Source organism: Harpia harpyja, chromosome 11 (genome assembly GCF_026419915.1).
Source record: "Harpia harpyja isolate bHarHar1 chromosome 11, bHarHar1 primary haplotype, whole genome shotgun sequence".
In the NCBI taxonomy this organism is placed as follows: Eukaryota; Metazoa; Chordata; class Aves; order Accipitriformes; family Accipitridae; genus Harpia; species Harpia harpyja.
The window spans coordinates 35,748,201-35,763,694 of NC_068950.1; the positions used below are offsets into that span (position 1 = coordinate 35,748,201).

At 53.1% G+C, this 15,494-nt stretch overlaps 1 protein-coding gene across 1 annotated transcript; it reads right to left on the bottom strand.

The window, feature by feature from the left end:
• Positions 1 to 1,628: 1,628 nt before the first annotated feature.
• LOC128148338 (fatty-acid amide hydrolase 1-like) lies at positions 1,629 to 12,105 on the bottom strand. The gene is made up of 15 exons (XM_052802057.1): positions 11,701 to 12,105; positions 10,283 to 10,396; positions 9,425 to 9,568; positions 8,953 to 9,086; positions 7,666 to 7,872; positions 7,205 to 7,245; positions 6,509 to 6,633; positions 6,170 to 6,295; positions 4,918 to 5,015; positions 4,439 to 4,535; positions 4,083 to 4,123; positions 3,225 to 3,264; positions 2,545 to 2,653; positions 2,066 to 2,211; positions 1,629 to 1,974 (listed from the first exon to the last, which is right to left on the bottom strand). The coding sequence occupies exons 1-15, from the start codon at positions 11,869 to 11,871 to the stop codon at positions 1,846 to 1,848; spliced, it is 1,722 nt and encodes a 573-aa protein (XP_052658017.1). The 5' UTR covers positions 11,872 to 12,105; the 3' UTR covers positions 1,629 to 1,845.
• Positions 12,106 to 15,494: the final 3,389 nt, after the last annotated feature.

A 15,494-nucleotide genomic window follows, 5' to 3' on the forward strand; every position in this document is an offset into this window, starting at 1 on the left:
CATTGCTCTCTGGTGGAGAGGTCTTGTTTGGGGACCGAAAGCCAGTGACTGTGCTGCTATCGTGTTACCTTCCCTGTTACAGACACATCCCGTGGGATTATTCCTGTGGCAGCGGGGAGGGAGCTTGGGGAAGAAGCAAGACCTTGTAGAGAAATTAGCTGCTGACTGGAAAGGCAAGGAGGATCCTCCCTGTTCAGCCAGGACAGAGAGCAAAAAGAGCCAAACAATTCAATGCAGATGTCACCAACCTCTCCCCACTGACTGTGAGGATGTGGTCTTCATTGCCCCATCCTAGCCTTAAGCTTCAGTGCTGCCATTCGCACTGACCTCCCTCTGTCCAGGCTGGGCTGGAAGCAGCCTGCAGCTGGCCCTTTTTGGCAACCACAAGTCCCCAAAGTCACACAGCACCTTTGGCCCTGTTTGGTGCACTGTCCCGTGGCAGTGGGCACGGCTCGCTGAAGGTCCTCGCTCAGGTCTTCCAGTGAAGTTCAGGTCCACTGGTGTCTCTGTCATTTGGACTCCTGCACCCTGCCCAGCTCCATGCCAGGGAGAAAGCAGTTAAATTAACAGAGCAATGCAGTGCTTGGCTCTCGTGGAGTGACAAGCTCCTCCAGGCTTGAATTTTAAAATGCAAACAGATAAACCCCATCCAGCATTTTCTGTGTGGGCAGGGAGCACCTGCAACTGGTGAAACCCCCCACCCAAGCTCTTCTGTGGCTTGGCTTTACATAGCATTCAGTCCTGGGATGTCTGGAGCTCCCTCCCTCCTTTTTTCAAAGCCTGCTGATAAAGAATCGGGGTCCTGGGGGCTGCTTTCTCCTAGGCTGGGAAAAACCCCTCTGCCCAGCCCTTGAAAAGACCCCATGCTTTTGCATGACTCTGGTTTAAACAACAATAATCCATTAAAAAACCCAAACTTAAATCCTGCCAGAGCTTTGTTACAATCCACTTGTGACATTGCTGCATTGGGAAAATGCTGCAAAAGCATTGCTATATCTCTTTCTGGAACACCCTTAACCTACCGGGAGCAGCCGGGGCTGCCAATCCCGGTGTCAGCAGCTGCCAGCAGCCATAAAACCCCCCTGGAAAACCTGGCATGGCCCCCTCTGCCAAACAGGAGGAGAGGGTGTGCAGGTCAGGCTGTCCAGCTGGCCATCTGGCCCTGGCACGCTGCTTTATACATGCAATACCGTGAGCTGAAGCACTTCGTATCTCTGCTCTGGGGAAAGCAGGAGTAGATGTACGAATGAGATGGGAGTTAACGATCACTCCAGAATTCCCCTCCATGGTGTGCAGGGTGCCAGCAGCCCTGTGCTGTGTGAAGCGGTCCAGCTCCCTCCCTGCTTGCCAGAGCCTGCAGGCAGGCTCAGCTTTGACCTTGGATTGCTGGTCTGTGGCAGGGAAAAGACTGGATTTCATCCTCAGGGAGCTGAGAATGGAGGGGAAAATCCCTTTTCCTACAGCACTCCAAGCAGGAATCTGAATGTCTTGGACAAAACCAGTCCCATGGCTCAGTTTCCCCATTTGTAAGAGAAAGATCATATTCTTGCACTTCCCTTGGGGGTGTTGAAAGGGTTATTAAAATCCACCCCAAACCCACACACAAACACAGACCTGAAACAACAGACTTTCTGATAACAAAAAATACTGTATTAGGACAATGATTGGAAGTGCTCCACCACTGCGGAGCTCACCTCGCTTTCCCCTTGCACCCCAAAGCCAGCAGCCAGACCAGCCATCACTGCATCCTCGTGGAGGGGAACATGAGTCCTGCAGGCGAGTCAGACCAAAGGATGACCTGTGCTGATGTTAGCTGGGATCCTGCTCCGGGCGAACGCGCAGGACTCAGACGAACCTGTTTTTCTTCAAGACGAGGGTCTCCACCTCCTTCATGAACCGGAGGCACAGCTCCTCCTGCCACGGCAAGGCCACGCACTGCACGGCCACGGGCAGCCCCACGCTACCACGAAAAGCCTGTGGCACAAACAGAGGGGGAGAGGGCAGGGGGTTGTCCAGGGGAAGGGATGGGGATGCTCATGCCCCTGGGGAACCTGGTGCCACTCACCTTCGCCAGGGTCCGGTCCCACCAGTCCCGAAAGTACCCCTGGTAGCCCTTCAGCTCCTCCTCATCCTCATCCGTCACCATCGTGACGGGGACCACACCGGCAGGGAAGTCCAAGGCGTTGTAGAGCACGGTGTAGCTGACTGCCACTGGGGGAGAAGGGGAGCTCACAGCACCAGCCCGCAGCAGGGAAAGCCTTCGCCCCCCTCCGCGTAAGCAAGCTTCCAGCTAACGGGGCGCTTGCACTGGGAATTCAAGGGCTGCGGGATGGAAACCTGCCCCTTGGCTCCCACACGCACCGGGGGGTTTTGTCCTGGGTGTACCCCACGGGCTGGGGCTGCAGCTGCCCCAAGAGCCGAGCTCTTCCCACCGCTGGCCAGTGCCGTGGGGCTGTGAGGGAAGGAGGAGGAGGAATACTTCTCGTTGACACTGGTGGAGTGCCACAGCAGGGGTAAAGGTGTCCCCCCCGCTGGCAGTCCTACCTGAGAGCTTCCCAGGGTAGCCGATGCCGAAAGCTGGACCCAGCATGGGACAAAGCATGACATCCAGATTCAGCTTTTTCCACTGGGCAATGAACTGGTGGCAAAACTCCTGAGGAGGAAACGCACTAGTGGTCAGTGGGATGAATGTACTGTCCCATGGCTGCTGGCTGATGCTCTCCTTGGGTGCCCAGCCAGGCTCTCGACCCTTCCCCAGGAGCAGCCATCAGGCTACATCAGGCCTGATCCCACTAAAACCCAGCAACCCTTGGCTGCTTGGTCAACAGCCCTCCCAGTGTACAAAGCATCCTCCCCCCTGCTAAAACTGGAGGTGGGGAAAGACTGAGTGTGGGGGCACATGGCAACCTGGGAAAGGGGCACGGGTCTTGAGGAAACCAGAATGGAAATAGAGGCAAGTCTGCTGCAGCTGATGGCCTACATTTTCAAGTGTAGGAGTGAAAAATTCAGGTCTGATTCGGGATCATGAATGTGTCTACGTGTCGTCCTAATCTTTAAATGTGTTGAGAAGTTGCGCATCCAAGTGAGATCTGTTGAAGAGTGATGTATGTTCCTACCCCACATCACCAGTGACTTGATCATCTAACTTTGGTGGGTACTGAATCTACCTCTTCCCAAAGAGAAATAAAACAAAAATTATCTAACCCTAAATTGCAATACTTTACCTCAATTTCATGATGAAGACTCCAGACTTCATCCACTGTGCTGAAAAAGGAAACAAAACCAAAGAAAGGCATCAAGAGCTCCTGCAAAGAGCAGCTTTAGGGGCAGAGAAGATGGGCACAGGTTAGATCTGCTCCTGGAGCTGCAGCCAAGGGAAGAGAGGACTTTGACGAAGTCTTGGCTTTCCTCTGAAGGGCTCGGGGTCTTATTTCTGCTTCTGCCCATGATGGAGGGATAACTAAAGGCAGATTGGTGCAGTGCTGCTTTGGCCTGACAAGTGTCCAGCCCTGTTACTGCTGCTGTGCTCAGGAGGTGGAAGCCCAGGCACATGACTCCTCAAAGGCCAGGCTGTGTGAGGTGGACTGACCCTTTGATGGGGGGACAGACGTACTGCCTTGGAGGCACAGCACAAAATACACCCTTTCTGCTACGGGACTGGAGTCCTTTCTCACCACTAACTGCCTAACATTGATATCATAGCAAGGAAGAGCAAGCCTCCTTCCCTGTGCATTATCTTTCCTTCTGTCTTACAGGGTGCCTACCTCGTGGTATGACAGATGCATTAACCAGTGCTGAAGGCAACATTATATTTCATTCCCACAAGCTTCATCCAGTTCCTAAGCAAGAGGCTGTGAACCCTTGCCCTCATTCCCATCCTCAGTACTAGAACAGTTTGCCACACCCTGCAGGGTTATGGTGTTGACATAAACTGCTCTGTTTGCTCCCACCCTTGTGTATTCTGCCTTGTGTTTGCTCAGATGCATGCAGCTGGGGCAGTATCCCTAATGCAGCAAACACTGCTGCCCTCCAAAAGAGAAACCCAGATCTTCACACATTTGCTCAGGCTCAGATTTACTCACTTTGCTGTCATACTTCTTGCGATATTTGAAAATCGAGGCACCTGAGAAGGAGAAAGTAAAAAAAAAAAAAAAAAAAAAAGGAAAATAATCTACATTAATCCCAGCCCTGTCCTCCAAGACAGCTCCATCACAAATACAAGCTGTTGACTCAGTGCTCAGGAAGGACTCGTGGATTCTCCCCAAAGGGGGGAGAGGAGGAACAGAAATAGCATCACTCCAGCTTGGAGATGTGTCTAAGAACAGCCAGGAAGCAATGCCTAGAGACTTCTCTATGATGAAGACTTACTGCAATGGGAGACAAGTTCTTCACCACCTACTGCTTAACTCCATCTACTCTAGAAAGAAATGGACCTTACGAAGGGTTTGGCAATCCAGGAGAGGACAGTTTTTAGCCAGTTTGGTGACTTCGCCAACCAGAAGAACAGCCCCACACTTTTGTCCAGCTCCCCTTTGCTGAAAGAGAAAAGGGGGTTTGGCTGAGCAGTGTCGGGAAGCAATCACAGTAGATCAGCTTTCAGAAGGCCAACCCCTCTGAACAGCATATCTAAGTGACAAAAAGGTTTGCTCCACTCCTCTGGGCTCCTCTGATTCTCACAATATTTATAGGATATCAGCACCCAGTTTCCTTTCATCTGTCAAGACTGCTAACAATCCCAAAGAGAGCCAAGGTTCAGCTGAATTGCTTGATGGTAAGCTTCCCAGTAAATCCCAGTGCATATTAGCCACTATCTACATCCAGTAGATCTGCTACCTGTATCTGGATGCTAGCCAGACCCCAGGGAGGATTTTCATAGAAAGGTGCTGATCCCATCAAAATGTTCCAGGCTATACTTACAATTTCTTGAGAAGGGAGGTGCCCCCATCTGCAAATATTCCCCTGAAGCAGAAGTTAAAGACCACGTAGTCCACATTTGTGAGTTCGAAGGGCACCAGCTAGAAGGAAAATGGAAGACGTGTCAGTGGCACAAGCAAGCTGTGTGGGAGAAGCCATTGAGGGCTCTCAGTGGGCTGAGCTGGGCTGAGGATTTCCTGAGAAGCCCTCAGGAAAGCCTCCAGCATCTGAGGCCATGAGGGCCTCTCCATCCCATCCATCCTTCCCTGAAAACACCATTTTCCCTTTGAGCAACAAACGGACGAGTCAAGAGATACAGGATGGGCTTGGCCCCCTGAAGTCCAAGCAGGCACAAAGGTCCCTCCAAAACTGGCAGTGGGGGACAGAGAGCATGAGTCTCTGCTTCCCACTTCACTCCCGATTCTTTTGCAAGGGTACAGGGGAGGTGTGCAGCCACGACCATGCCTCACGCACAGGAGATGACTCGCTGAAATGGCAAAGAGGATGAAGGAGACAACCTCTGCTCAGCACCCCAGAAACCTGAGACCCTAGAAACAGGTCAGGGTCAATATGGGACTGCTTGGCTATAAAAGATCTGCCATCTGCAACTACCCGTCTATTTTCTCCTTAGGTTCTTGTTTCCAGATACAAAACCAGGAGGTGGCTTTCCATGCAACATACAGTAGATCTGTGGAACTGCTTGCCAAAGGATATGATGCAGAAGAGGGGAAATTGGCTTGAGAATAGACTAAACAAGCATTTGGACAACAGCTCGTCACAGTCACTGAAGAGAGTGGTCCATCAGGCTCAGGAAACACGCTAACCTGACAGTAATCATACACCATCAGGACTGTAAGCTCCCTGCGGGCACTGCCTCAGGACCCTGGTTGTACAGCACCTAGCACAATGTGGATCTCAGCCAGGGTGTGAGTAAATGCACCCACACTACAGACAAGTCATACTGCAGTGTGTCTACTCCCCAGCATGTGTTATGGATTGGGGTGGGCTCCCTTTTGTGTTCACCAGCACCTAAACAGCACTGAGACCCTGCCAAGAGGGGAAATCAAGTTGCAATATAAAGAATTTATCTTTTCCAGAAGCAGCTATCTACTTTCATCAAACCTGTGGCAAGCTGAGTGGATTACAGGCCCCCTTTCCTTGCCAAATTTGCTTGATGTTCACCCATGGGTCCCAAAGGCATGGTAGGAAGGAAGAATAGATGCCGCATGACTATTGGGTTCATGCAACATCCTACCGTGTGGCCAGCATCCTCCAACAGCTGCTTCGTCTCCCGAACGGCACGTCTCATGGCAGGGCTTGGCATGGTGAAGAAATCGGTTTCATAGTAGCCTATGCGGAGGGGCTGCGTGCTGGAGTACACCTGCAGAGCAAGGGAGAGTGCCAGCGGGAAGGATGTCAGCAGCGTCAGGAGCCATCAGTACACCCATGCCGCAGGGGGAGTCTGGAAAACAGCACTTCTCTCACCCACGTGCCCACCCGCAGGTCCCGGAGGGCTCCCGTGAGCCACTGGTGTTTTCGGCCTGAGCAATGGCAGCTCTTCTCAGAGACCTTCACCCCCTTTGAGGTCCTTTACCTCTTCATTGAAGGGAAGGGGGGGCACTGTGCTGTCCAGGCTGAACATGTCCTTGCACAGGAGCGCCCGCATGCACAGTGCCAGGCTCTCCACGTCTTTTGCCATCGGCCCCACTGCTGTGACCACTGGAAGAGACCAGAAGAGAGCATTCATGGCTAGGGGTCTTCCAAGGGCATGTCCTGCAAAAGCAGGACCTCTTGGTGTCGTTTTGACTTAATCTAGTCTTCGCAACAGTTCCTCTTTGAGAATTGAGCTGGGGATGCCTACAGGTGTCTTCCCATCAGCAGGCCCATCGTTATGGACCCAGACTTGCTATCCATCAATACGTGCCCTGATGTCTCCATTTCTTGATTTACAAAATTAAACAAAAAGTTTTGTTGATCACAACACAAGGACAGCTTAAGACACTCCCTTTGACTGCTAATCACACCTCCCATGAAGCAGTGGCAGACAACACAGCAACCTGGGGGTTACAGGGTGTGTTGAGGTTTACATGTTACACAAACTGCTCCCCTTGGCTCACGCATATTCCAGGTTTTCAGGAATCACAGTATGGGAGTGGCTCTGTGAAAAAGTCCCTGAAAGGGAACCTGCTTCTCTCTCTGAACGTGTTGGAGAAGGTCCCCCACAACCAGCTGAGGGTCCTTCTCACCCCTGCCCTACTGCCCTCCCTGGGGGACAACCATCAATTCCTACCTGCCTTCTGCCCAAGGACACCACAAGTTATTCCTTTTTTACTGTGAAGAAAAGAGACACACAAAATACAGCAGCTGAGTAGTTTTCATTGAAGGGAAAGGCTTTAAACAGTAGCAAGTGGTAATGAAAACACTGCCCTCCCTTTGCAGATGCAGAGGTTGGCAGAAGGGCCAAGGGGAAGCCCAAGAGAGATCCTACGCCAGAATGGTTTATGCCCTGTCAGTCAGGAACAACCACCCCCTTAGCATGCAGATGGAGAGGTTTCCCCATCTCTGTTCTGGGGGAAACAACGCTTCCCTCCATACAGGCCCCAGAAAATGTCCAGGCAGGAGGGAGAAACAAGCCCTTTGCAGTTCCTCCCAAGTTTCCCCTTGCCCACAGGAGTAAGAGCATCCCAGCACAGCGGTCGGTAGGGTGGCGGGTGAGTCTCACCAGAGACATCACTGCATTACTTGCAGTACCTGAGTCTGTTCCCGGTGGGTTTGAGTGTACAGATCCCACAGAAGGCAGCGGGGAAACGCAGGCTCCCTCCTACATCTGTCCCAAAGCCCAAGATGGATCCACCTCCTCCTACAAGTGCCCCTTCTCCACCGGAGGAGCCTCCAGGGGTTCTGGTGTAGAGCAGAGGGTTGAACGTCTGACCAAAGATTAAGTTCTTGCAGTCATAGCTAAAGAGAGAGAGGGAGATTGCAAATGAGAAGAATGTAGATATCTGCTGATGTGGACCCCAGTCACTACAAAAAGACCTTCAGAAGGTAATTAGATAATTCACTAGTTGTCACATTGACATCACTTCGTCCGAGGGAGCTTCCCAAAGCTCCCATGAAGACCACCACGCTTTTCATGGCGGTCCCATGTCCTAGATTCACTGCCAGCTAATTTCAGTGTCGTCAAGCCTTCCCCAGGCAGACCTTCTGGCAGCACAAATACATCAAGCCTCCTGGAAAGCCTCCCTGCTCAGGTGGTCCTGAGTGCCACAGGACATCCAAAGCAGCCCACCTGCAGCAGGTCCAGGCCCCTCCATGCTGGGGGGGCATTGCTGAGCCCCTGCTTGGGAACAGGCCAAATGCCAACTGCAGCAATATTTGAACATCGGAGTTCCCCAGGAACTGGTGCAAAATCCGATAATCTCTGGGGCAACCTCTTTCTGTGGCTTTTTTTTAAACATGGCCAGTCATTGCCGTGTCGCCTTAAGGAAGGCATTTCATACGGCTTGGGCAATAGTCATGCACGGAGGAGCTTTGCCAGAGTTCACTTGTCAGTACACAGAGACAGCAGCAGGGTGGCTGTCTGACAGAGCGCACCTGACCTCGCACCATATCAATGACATCAAGCATGCTCTTGCCAGATACAGCAGGAGGTTTGGGGGCAGGATAATGTAAGGTCGTTAGCTTAACTAGCTAATGAGCTTCCCCTGCCATGGATATGCGTTTGCACTGTATAGTTAACAGGACCATGTATAAGGGGTTAATAAAAAAAAAAGTGATTTAAAAACACCCAGCACAGGAAAGAAGGGCAGCGATTTCTCCCCTCTTCTCCTTTTTTTCCATTTGGAACTAGAGTTAATTTTCATCCTTAGTGTAAATGTGCTTACTTTTTTAAGTAAAACTTCAAGACACTAAGGATGGGGACCAGGTGTTGTTATTTAAAAAGAAGTGGGAAATGAGAATTAGACTTGATAGAAACCCTCACCTGGGATGAGGGAGGGAGGACTGCTGCCACGCCGAGGAAATGGAGCACCCACCTACCTGATGAGGGACACAGGAACGTTGGTTTTGACAAATGGAATTGCCCCCTGTCTCCTGAGCACCTGCACCACCACGCTGTCCTCTGCTGCGGGTTTATTGAGGTTTTTTATAAACCCTAACGTGGAATCATGATCCTGGGAACACAAGACAATGAGGTTTCCAAATGGAGGATGGAAATTCCCCCTGCCCCTGTGTTTTTATGTATTTTTATATATATATAAAAGCACGTGCATGCACCTCCAACAACCCATCCATCACCCACACCTTGCATAGTATATTGGTAGTAAATCTGACCAGCCTTCTCCGTTGGCTTATATGGGAGACGGGCAGCAAACCCCATCACCTGCCAGGGCAGGCCATCCCACATCAGCTATGACAAAGTCAAGCAAGATGCTGAAGTCAAACCTCCCCCTGCCACCAAAGTTCAAACCACAGGGATGTCAGGATACCCACAGTATCACGCTGGCAGTACCTGGCAGTCGATGGAGTCTTTGATGCTGACAGGCACCCCATAGAGCAAACCCAGCTTCCCTGTCCGCTTCGCTTTCCGGAGCTGGGTCTCGCTTTCCTGCAGATACTCCGTGATGCAGTTGGTTTCTGTGGCGATTTGGAGGGCCTTGGGGAAAGCAGGCAAAGCCCACAGGTGAGACACGGCCCGCAGTGTTGCACAACGGCCTTCTGTTTTGCAAGGGACACCTGCCTCTTCTCCCTTTTCCACCTCCCCATCTGGACAATCGGTATCGGGGCAGCCCTTTCTGTTCCTTTCCAAGACGTTTTCATGCCAAACTCCAAAATATTGTCTGGACACAGGGGGGCCATAGCACCAGCTGGTGCGTGATGAAGAGAGGCACTCAGCCCAGCAGAATACCAAAGGCTATTCTCTTGATTGAGCTTCTGGGGTGGCATAAAATGATAATCCCAAAGTGGGAACCCAGGAGGCAATCAGGGCATTATGGCAAAAGTAGAGAATGAAAGCGGACACTGAGCCTTTGAGGTTTACCAATGCATTTGGAGGTGGAGAGGAGACAACAGCAGCACTCTGCAACTTCCCTATAGCTACACCTGCCCCTGGGAAGGTATGGGCCCCCCTAGCATGGTATGGGCTCTCCAGATGCTGAGCTTGCTGCTCTCTTTTGCTCCAAACCAAGCTGAGAGCCACGGCAGCCAGACGCCCAGCTCTCCCTTCACTCACAGAAAAGCACAGATGGGCCCAGCACTAACCAGCAAGCAATGACAGCTCAGCAGCACTTGAACCTTGTGCTGTGCTTCTCCCCCAAAAAAGCCAGCCCCACGGTGGGTGAGACGCTGCCCCGCCACCCTTGCTCCTCACCTTGCCCACGTAGGCATAGAAGACATGCTCCAGAGGGAGGGAGCCATCCCGGAGTTTCTTGGAGAGCTCCGGCAAAGGCAGAGAGAGGATGGAAATCATGTTCACGGAAGGATGCTACGGAAAAGGTTGAACAGGCAATGACACACCTCTACCTCAGCTGCTGGGCTCCTCCTGGCCCCTTGGTGCCCGCTGTAACCCATCCAAAAAATATCTGCCATTTAGCGGCCAAATGCAGTATCTGCCTCAAGACTGCGATCCTGCTCCTACCCGATACTAGTGAGCATGGCATGAAACCAGCAGGGCCAGCAGTAATCCAGGCTTTCTAAAGCCTTTTCTTCCTGGCCAGACCGGTCTCACCAAGCACCTGCTGCTTAAGACAAAGCCTTTCATGCAGCCTTGTTCAGACAGGTCTTGGCCAGGCCTGGGGGAACTGCTCGGTGCAACGTTCTCTGCTGAATTACAGTGGGAATTGGTGGCGCGGTTATAGACATCGCTCCAGCAAGAAACGAAAGCGGACCCGGCACCAGCTCTTCTCCTGGTATCGCCAAGATATCCTACAGGGAAGCACGCAAACCGGGGAGCCCCTTGGCTGACAGCAGACAGGGCATTTTTGGGTCAGCAGAGATTTCCTCGCCACCTACTGAATACCACGAAAAAAGCACGAAACCTCATCCCCCAAGCTGGACTCTGAACCCAAGCGAGTCCACTCCAAGTCCGGGTCAGGCAGTCTGACGGGATCACAGGGTGCACGGAGCCGTCGAGCCGGATTTCTGGGCACGGCGCCTCGGCACCGGTGGCTTCGCGTCCCATCCCTGCGGGCAGCGTCCTCGGGCAGCGCGGCTGCACTTTGGCCTCTGCTGATAACGCGCTGCCTCTCGCCTTTTCCTACCGCCTTCTCGGCAGCCAGGCTGAGCCTCCTACCGCGGCGGAAGGGGCCGGGAAGCTTTCGGACGAGGGGCCGGGATTTTTCCTCTTCTCGCTGCCGGTGACTGTTTGCTGGCGCCTGCGCCGCTGCCCGTTATCCCCCGCTGCACCGGCTGCCCCAGGAAGCATTTCCTCCCCACCCCTGCTGCAGAGGGGATGGCTGCATTGCCGGGGGGCTTGTGTGTGCACGCACGCGTAGATTTAGAAAGGGAAAAAAAGAAAACGAACTCCCCGTAGCTCCGTATTAGGAGCCGGAATGCCGTCTCGCAACCGAGCAAGCTCTGCGGGCACAACCCAGCAGCTGCCCCTTGCAGGGAGACCCCCCCCCAGCCCGCAGGGAGGGCTGCACGGCCGCTGTCGCCGGGGCTATATGATAAAGGGAAGGGGCCGGGGTGAGGAGCCATCGCCTGGGCGGGCGGAGGCGGCTTGCCCATCCGCAGCCTCTCCCGCCCCGGTGGGTGAAGGAGGGGAGAAGCGCGGCTTATTGCACCCACCTGCTCCCGAAAGCACCGCACAGCCATCTCCATCTGCACCAAGCTCCGCTCCTGCCTCTGCCGAGCCTCCTTCACCTTCTTCCAGAGCCCCCTTCGCCACCGCCATCGCAGCAGCAGCAGCAGGAGGCTGGCGGCCGAGCAGCAGAGCAGGGCGGGCAGGGGGACCCGCATGGCGGGGCTGGCTGAACGACCGACAGACACAGACCGACCGACCGACAGACCGGGCGCCCCGCTCCTCCCGCTGCCGCCGCCTCCCCGCTCCCGGCCGGGTCCAAGGGCACCCGCTCGCCGATGGGGAGGTGGGGAAGAGGGAGGCAAAACCTGGGGAGGATTCCCGAGCGGGAGGGGGGTGGGTTCAGCTGGAAAAGGATTTCACCAGCTTGCCGCTTTGCGAGCAGCTGCACGGGTAGGAGGGAGGAGGAGATTTGGGAGCAGGAAAGGCTCCTGGATGGAAACTCACCCCTCCCTCTGCTGGGTGGTCTCCCTCTGATAAGGTTTATTTATTTTGCCGTCCCCCACGTGAGGCTTTGATCTCCCTGAAATTTTTCAGCCTCTCTGGGGATAGTCTTGGCTAGGAGCATCAAGGAAGCGGGGCGGGGGGGAGTCCCAACGATACCCGGCTACTTTGCGTTTCCTGACCGAGCAGCTGTGTGGGAAAAAGAAACAATAAATGTCCCAGCCTGTGCCCAGTGGAGTCCACTTCATCACTGGCAAGAGCATGGGTGTGCCTGTGCTTTGCTAAGTGCTGCAACTTCCAACATAGAAACCTGGCGTCCGTGCTCAGGCAGGGGAGTGTTTGCTGTGGCCTTGCTCTCACTTCCGAGGGAAACTCCAAAATAATCTGTCACCAGCCCAACATGAGGTCTGTCCTTAAAAGAACCTTCACCGCTTGCAAAAGTTCATCAGCAAATATTTCAAGCTATCCAGTTTAGATGCTGCCCATAAGTTTGTGGAAAACCTGTTGGGCAGGGTTTGGGATGTCTTCTCCTTCCCCCTGCGTCCCAGCAAGATGAGCTGTGCCTAAGGCACCCCCGGGCAGATGCTGAGCTAGAAAATGCGATGGACTTACTTACCCCAGATCTGATTTTACTGGTGTTATTGCTCAGGCTGCTGGCTTTACTTCAACCTTCAAGCCATCAGAGCTATTCTGGCAGCACCCGAGCGGCTTGTGCCAGAGCCTGGCTCCTCTAGAGGGAAATGCTGCGCTGTACGTACACAGCGTCCTGGGACTGAGACTGTCTTTGCTGAAGGGTGTCGAAGCCTCGGAAATATTCAGCCCTCAGTGAACTTGTGGCCTGCATCTTCTTGCTCTGTATTTGAGGATGAGCAGCTCCCTGTTATCTGGGTCAAGGAAATTACATGCAAGAACGGCCCTTTTTTCCCCACCGTTTTGTTTTTTTTTTTTTTCCTCCCCCCCCACCTTTCAGACTGTGGGACTCAGAGGATTATACAGTAATGCGAGCTTCCAAGGGCACTGCAGTCCCATGCATGCAGACTATTCAGGGCACAAGAAACTGCAAGGGGAGCAGGGTTGGTGGGGGTGCCCTTGCCGTGAGCCAGGAGGTTGGAATCAGCTCAAGGTTGGTGAGAGCTGATGCTGTGATCCCAATCTCCTCCTTCCTTCTTTCTCATGCTGGAGGCTTCACGCTCTCCTCAGCTGCACTGATCTCACCCCATGGCAGCATAATGCCAAAATAGGGCTGTTTCCCTGCAGGCTGTAAAACCAGGTGCACCTGAAGTCTTTTAACAAGAAAACATGAAAGGTGGTGAACTTGGAGAAACAGAGGTTAAAAACTAGTTCTGGTGGAAGATGAAATTACTTCTCTAACCCTCTTCCCCCTAGTTTAAACCCTGCTTAAAACCTCTCATGCAGGAACAATTTTCGACTTCTGCAATTCAGCTTGTAAAAGGGAAGAAAAAAAAATACAAGCTTTATGGCTGGAGCACCTGTGCCTCCAGGAGCTGCTGCCAGAGACCCCCTTCTCCTCTCTCCCAGGCGAGTGTATGGGGGTGAATAAATGGGGTTGAGGATCAGGCAGGACAGTGGCAAGATTTGGATCTCTGCTGGGGCCGGTCAGCTCCAGGAAGCTAAGCCAGGGCATGGGAACCCCCAAAATGCAGTGGGTCTCTGCTGTGACCCAGCTGCCAGCAGAGATAGGACAAGGCAGAGGACGGGGGGGCTCCAGCATAGGCGGGTGGTGGCTGGGGACACCCTGTCCAGCAGGATGTGCCTGGGACAACCTAAGAGGGGTAAAATGGGTCTGGCCTTGCTCCCCGCAGGCTGGGGTGGGTGGCTAACTGCTGGCTTGTGGGGCAAGTGAAGCCCTGATGTCCTCTTGGGACACTGGTGTGTCCTTGCCAGATGAGGAAGCGGAGCTTTTCTGCTGTTACGTCCATAGGGCTGCCCATACGCTGCAGCAAAGGGGGCTTGAATCCTGGGGTGCTGGAAATGAGGACGGGTCCTGCCCCTGCACCTCCTCCGCTGCCTGGCAGGGCTGGAGCCTGCGGCTAAGGGAGGGAAAAAGGATCATCTGGATCCTTCGCCCACACCCCTCCCTGTGTCCACAGAGCTGTGGCTGGGTGGGTACCACCACACCCCGGAGACGCTGTAACCCTGTGGTTACCAAAGGAGGGGCAGAAAGGCATCATCTTCTTCTAACTGTGACACATCACACATGATCAGCTGGACTGGATCAGGCTGAAGGACCGGCTAACCCCTGTTCATCTGACACCAGAGCAGAGGCCAAGAGCATGGCAAACACACAGCAATGTTTTCCTTAATGCTGTCTCCTGGCACCCAGAGGGCTGTGGCTTCCCAAGCCAGATGTTAGGTTTCAGTGACTAATAGCTGTGTGCTCATACAGATATTTCTGCTGTGAAGGAATCTGATTCTGGCACTCACAGTGTCCTGCAGAAGGGACATCCACAGTTTACGTACTATAGGAAAGCGACATCTCCTGTTTGCTGCGCTCAGCTAATTTCATTTGCTGCCCCTTATTTCAGAAGAGGCAATAAGAAATTGTTTGCTGTTCACCCAGGAATTTATACACTTCTGTTCTTCCATTTCACCCTACTGCTTTTAGACCGTTTCCCAGAGGTTAACAGCTTGCTCCTGCCACCAGCTGCTAGTCGCCTCCTTCCCGGGGTTTGGCCCTCTGAAAGAAGATCCAAGCTTCATTTACAACAGCCAACAGTCCCTCTTGCTAAATTTCTTCTCTCCTTGTAGGTTCCCAACACTCAAGTGGGATTCGTCAACATGATCTGCAAGAAGGTGAAGCAGCTCCTCTCAGATCTGGAGTTTAACCCCTGCAAGAAAGTTGTCCAGCAGCTCAGGCAAGAGGTAGTGTCACATGGGAGTGATTCCTTTTGCCCCTGCAAGAAAATTGCATGTCTCAACCAAGTTGTTCACTCAGTGACACCTTTGTTATTCACTCTGTAGTCACCGCTGCCTGTAGAAGATGCTTGTCCTCCTCACTGATTATGCTCCAGTGGGAGGACTGGTTCCTCCCAAATCTGCTTCAAGCTGGAGTACCTGAGTTACTGTAAGCAGATTGAATGCACAGTTTGTGCCAGCTTTGTGGACTCTGTTGTGAAGCAGATTAGGGAATGCTCCCCTATTTTCTCCACCAGGAGAGCAGAGGAGGAGCTGACCTGGAAGAGGACCATGACTTGCATGTGCAACTTGCACTTGCACAAGCTCTCTTGTTCCTCGTGTACCTCGCAGCTATCGCATGGCAGCTTGATGGAGAGTAAGGGAAAGTTGAAGAGGTCACAGCAGTGGGGTCCCCAGAATG